Source organism: Micromesistius poutassou, assembly GCF_964030765.1.
Source record: "Micromesistius poutassou genome assembly, contig: SCAFFOLD_6089, whole genome shotgun sequence".
Lineage (NCBI taxonomy): Eukaryota > Metazoa > Chordata > Actinopteri > Gadiformes > Gadidae > Micromesistius > Micromesistius poutassou.
The window spans coordinates 6857-12591 of NW_028178910.1; the positions used below are offsets into that span (position 1 = coordinate 6857).

A 5735-nucleotide genomic window follows, 5' to 3' on the forward strand; every position below is an offset into this window, starting at 1 on the left:
GTGGTAACACTGCTGGTAGTGAACCTGTAGTAACACTACTGTTAGTTAACCTGTAGTAACACTGCTGGTAGTGAACTTGTTGTAACACTGCTGGTAGTAACACTACTGGTAGTGAACCTGTAGTAACACTACTGGTAGTGAACCTGTAGTAAAACTACTGTCAGCTGGGACCCCCCCCTCCCCCGCGTCCGTCGAGGCTGGCGTCCGTCCAGCCTCTGGAGGGGTTGCCACGGACAGCCAGCTCACTGCCAGAGAGCAGCAGTGTAGCGTAGGAAATGAAAGGCTCCGGGTAATTATATCAAGGTGGGAGATCAGTGGATTAATGGAGGCTGTGATCTCTCGCCCGACCTGGGCCATTGACTCCAGGGGAATTCTGGGAAAGTTACGACTCCACTTCAGACGTTGTGTGTGAATGGCTCTTGTGATGCCAGATTGTTTTTGAAGTGCTGTGCGGACACCTTAGCGTTTTATCTTTCTAAAACTCCCCCCATCTGTTTTGGGATGTGCACGAACAGGCACGGTTTGTCTTGTTGCAGACCAAAGGGATGAAAATCTAGCGGAATATGGAAAGAGATAAAATGTGTCCATATGTTACTGAGCAGATGTCCATGGTAGTATTTTTGCAGATTATCAGGTAGAAGACCATCTTGTTCAGGGCAGTCTTCTGTTGTCTTTTAACTGCTGCTTATGATTGAGTTTATTATATGAAGTTCAAAATAATTATAATTCAAGGTAAACACATCATAGTAAAGGTATGCAATACACCATGTTTGATATCCTTATTCCGATGATGGTCTGATACAGGACTCCAGATTCGGTCAAGGTAGAATATCTTTGACGGTTACAAACACAGATGACCTTTTATGGTTTGATTTGCCTCTCTAGCTACGTCTCCACCTTCCAACGTTGTGGATTCCTCCTAACACCCTCTTCTCCTCTCCATCTGCCTGCAGGTTTCCGTAAGATCAGCCTGGACGACCTGCGCAAGGCCTACATCGTGAAGGACGTGCAGCAGTACATCCTGCACCGGCTGGACCAGGAGGAGGCGTTGCGGCAGCACCTCACCAAGGAGACAGCCGAGATGCTGAACCAGCTGCACATCAAGAGCAGCGGCTGCTTCCTGTACCTGGAGCGCGTGCTGGACGGTGTGGTGGAGAGCTTCATCATGCTCCGCGAGATCCGCGACATCCCCGGCACGCTCAACGGCCTGTACCTGTGGCTGTGCCAGCGGCTCTTCGTCAGGAAACAGTTCGCCAAGGTGCAGCCCATCCTCAACGTGATCCTGGCCACGTGCCGGCCACTGACTGTCAAAGAACTGTTCCACGCCGTGTGGACCAAAAACATGGCCCTCACCATGGAGGAGTTCCAGAAGAAGATGGACATCCTGTCCAAGCTGTTGGTCAACGGCCTGGGGAGCTCCAAGATCCTCTTCCACTACAGTTTTGCGGAGTGGTTGCTGGACGTGAAGCACTGCACGCAGAAGTACCTGTGCAATGCGGCCGAGGGACACCGGATGCTGGCCATGAGCTATACCTGCCGGGCCAAGCAGCTCAAACCCCTGGAGGTGCAGGAGTTCGCCCTGCACCTCGTCAACTCCAATCTGCAGATCGAGCCCTACCATCTGGCGCTCTGGATGGTGTGGAACGGGACTCCGGCCAAAGACTCCCTGATGACCTCCATACCGAGGGAGCAGGAGGTGCTGCAGCTGCTGGTGAAAGCCGGAGCCCACGTCAACAGCGAAGACGACCACAGCTCATGTATCGTACAGCAGGCCCTGGAGAGAGAGGACTCTATTCGGACGTTGCTTGACAACGGGGCGTCTGTCAACCAGTGCGACTCCAACGGCAGGACTCTGCTGGCCAACGCGGCCTACAGCGGGAACCTGGAGGTGGTCAACCTCCTTGTGTCCCGAAGGGCGAACAAGGAGCTCCAGGACAACCACGGACAGACGGCACTTACCCTGGCAGCCAGGCAGGGCCACACCAAGGTGGTCAACTGCCTCATCGACTGTGAAGCCAACATCAACCACACGGACCACGACGGCTGGACGGCCCTGCGGTCAGCGGCGTGGGGCGGGCACTCGGAGGTGGTGTCGGCGCTGCTCTACGCCGGCGCCAAGGTGGACTGTGCTGACGCTGACAGCAGGACGGCGCTGAGGGCGGCGGCATGGGGCGGCCATGAGGACATCGTGCTGAACCTCCTCCTGCACGGAGCGGAGGTCAATAAGGCCGACAACGAAGGACGGACGGCGCTCATCGCCGCCGCGTACATGGGCCACCGGGAGATCGTGGAGCACCTGCTGGACCACGGCGCCGAGGTGAACCACGAGGACGTGGACGGGAGGACGGCACTGTCGGTGGCGGCCCTGTGTGTCCCCGCCAGCAAAGGCCACGCCGCAGTGGTGAGCCTGCTCATCGACCGCGGGGCGGAGGTGGACCACTGCGACAAGGACTGCATGACGCCGCTGCTGGTGGCGGGCTACGAGGGGCATGTGGACGTGGTGGACCTGCTCCTGGAGGGAGGGGCAGACGTGGACCACACGGACAACAACGGGCGCACGCCGCTCCTTGCCGCCGCCTCCATGGGCCACGCCTCGGTGGTCAACACACTGCTGTTTTGGGGCGCAGCGGTGGACAGCATCGACAGCGAGGGAAGGACCGTCCTGAGCATCGCCTCGGCCCAGGGGAACGTGGAGGTGGTGCGGACTCTGCTGGACAGAGGGCTGGACGAGAACCACAGGGACGACGCCGGCTGGACCCCCCTGCACATGGCCTCGTTCGAGGGCCACCGGCAGGTGTGCGACGCACTGATCGAGCAGGGCGCCCGCGGCACGGAGGTGGACAACGACGGCAGGATACCCCTCATCCTGGCGGCCCAGGAGGGGCATTACGACTGCGTGCAGATCCTCCTGGAGAACAAGTCGTGCATCGACCAGCGGGGCTACGACGGGAGGAACTCCGTCCGCGTGGCCGGGCTGGAGGGCCACCGGGACGTCGTGGAGCTGCTGCTGAGCCACGGCGGCGACATCGACTATAAGGATGCCGACGGGCGTCCCACGCTCTACATCCTTGCCCTGGAGAATCAGCTGGCCATGACGGAGTACTTCCTGGAGAACGGGGCGAACGTGGAGGCGAGCGACATGGAGGGTCGCACGGCGCTCCACGTGTCCTGCTGGCAGGGGCATCTGGAGATGGTCCGGCTGCTTGTCCACCACCACGCCGACGTCAACTCCTGCGACAATGAGAAGCGCTCGGCCCTGCAGTCGGCCGCGTGGCAGGGCCACACCAAGGTGGTGCAGTTCCTGATCGACAGCGGCACGCACGTGGATCACACCTGCAACCAGGGGGCCACGGCGCTAGGCATCGCAGCCCAGGAGGGCCACATCGACGTGGTCCAGATCCTCCTGGAGCACGCCGCCGACCCGAACCACGCCGACCAGTTCGGACGCACCGCCATGCGGGTGGCGGCCAAGGGAGGCCACTCGATGATCATCAAACTGTTGGACAAGTACGGCGCCAACGCGCTGAGCGGGTCCAACCCCTCGCCGGTGCACACCATGGAGGACCGAGCACCGCTGTCGGTGACCGGCAGGATGCAGTCACTCACCATCAAGTCCAACAGCTCTGGCAGCACCGGCGTCGGGGACATGCAGTCGTGTGCTCGTGGCGTTCCCAACGGACCCGTGCACGCCTTCAGCTCTCCGTCGGAGTCTCCGGACTCCACCGCCGACCGGCACAAGTCGTCGCTCTCCAATAACTCCCTGAAGAGCTCCAAGAACTCGTCGCTGAGGACCACCTCCTCCACGGCCACCGCACAGACCGTCCCCATCGACAGCTTCCACGGCCTGACCTTCACAGAGCAGATCCAGCAGCACTCACTGCCCCGCAGCCGCAGCCGCCAGTCCATCGCCTCGCCCTCCTCCACCACCAAGTCCTCCAACCAGCTGCCAGCGTCGCCACCCAGCGACTTCGACTGGACCCAGCTGAAACCGGGACTCAAGTCCACCAAAGGAAGCAAGGGCGGCAACGGGACGTCCAACAGCAGAGGGGTGTCAGGGGACAGGAAGAAACCCAAGAACAGCCGCTCGGCCCCGGGCCAGGTGCTGGAGTACGAGATGACCCAGTTCGACAAGAGGATCGCCCTGAATAAGGCGGTCGGCAACATCTCAGTGAAGGACCCGCAGTGTAAGATCATGATCGGCAGCCCAGGCCCAGAGGGCGGGAAGGGCCAGGACCAGCTCTTCATCCAGCAGCAGAGCAGTGCAGAGAAGAAGAGGAACTGCATCCTGACCAACCCAAACTACCACCTCCAGGGCACCCAGGTGTTCCTGGGTCGGGTGTCAGTGCCGCGGACCGTCCAGAACGGGGGTCACCAGGATGTCCTGGATAACTACCCCATCGGGGAGACGGATCTCAGCCTTAAACAAGCCCTCAAACTCCAGCTGGAGGGGCCAGAGGCTGGGTTTAACTACAAGAAGGAGACTCCATTATAGCTGGTAAGGAATCATTTGCCATCGTATTTGCCCTGTTTGAAACAGATCTCCCTTCTCAGCTTCACGGGTCACAGTTGAGTGTGAAAGCCCTGTAGTTCACACTTCAGCATGTCTGTTTCTTCTCCATGTCAAACACATAATGTAACTTTTGTAGCTGCTGAGTAGAAACCCACATCCCTGTTATTAGTTGGACTGCATGGGGCTGGAATGATGGCTTCAGAGGAATGCATCTGGCCAAGAGGACTTATTATCCTCTGTGAGCCAGCAGAACATTAACCCAGCTTTCTCCTCTCCGATTTCAGATGTCCTGTACGCCATCCGCCAAACAGACATGAGAGGGAATGTGCCAAAGCAACTGTTGTCATCGAAATGCATAGAGACAGAGTTAGATTTGTTTTCTCCACCAGTGGAAGACCTCAAGAAAAACAAAAACTATGAGAAAAACGACGACTAAGGGAAGATTGTGTGGCTTTGGTGACCTGATACTCTGATGTGCCTACATCTGTTACAGCCTTCACCGTGTAACCATGCACAATATCATTTTAATTTAATAATGTACTGATATTTAATAAGCAGTGTATGCACTTTTTTCAAGATGGTAAAAATGACAGACATGCATTTTGTTTTTAATGTTTGCCTTTATTTCTGAGCAAAACATACCAGTGCTTTTGTTTTTATTATCATTTTATACTCCATGTTCTCAACGTGTCTGCCCCGGCCAGGGGACACTGAGGTGATGCCCGACCATCAGCCCGCCTCCTCTCAGTCTGCAGCCCGCAGGCGATCGGCATGAACCTCGATTGTTGGGCATAACGTGTGTCATGCGCCACACGACGTCAGCAGCTACGGACATTTAATCCATAAGTGTATACGGGACTATTTATTTTTGGAAGAGAAAGCCACTTTTTTTGCTCCGTTTCATTGTGTTGTCGCTCCAGCGCGGTGCTGTGTTCACAGGACCCCCCTGGTCCCGTGCGTTGTGTCGTCTTACACATCCTCCCCAGAGAGAGGAGAGAGACCTGGTTGACATGTTTAAAAACCTGCGAGTTAATTTCGTCCCTATGGGATTTCCTTTTTTCAGTTGTTTCCGTGTGTCATATGTTTCTGTGTGCATTTAAGATATTTAAATAACCCATCGTTCGCCCGCATCCCATTCAGCGCCAAACGCAACAACGCCACGTGAAGCCAGCAATCCAACGGAGACACGAATCCCCCGCCAGCTGCCGCGCGGTCCTCCAACGGC

At 57.1% G+C, this 5735-nt stretch overlaps 1 protein-coding gene across 1 annotated transcript; it reads left to right on the plus strand.

The window, feature by feature from the left end:
* Positions 1-953: 953 nt before the first annotated feature.
* LOC311373272 (ankyrin repeat domain-containing protein 50-like) lies at positions 954-5712 on the plus strand (the record flags this gene model as incomplete). Its single annotated transcript, XM_084490066.1, has 2 exons — positions 954-4495; positions 4795-5712. A coding segment is annotated over one exon (3539 nt), but the record flags the coding sequence as incomplete, so codon positions are not given.
* Positions 5713-5735: the final 23 nt, after the last annotated feature.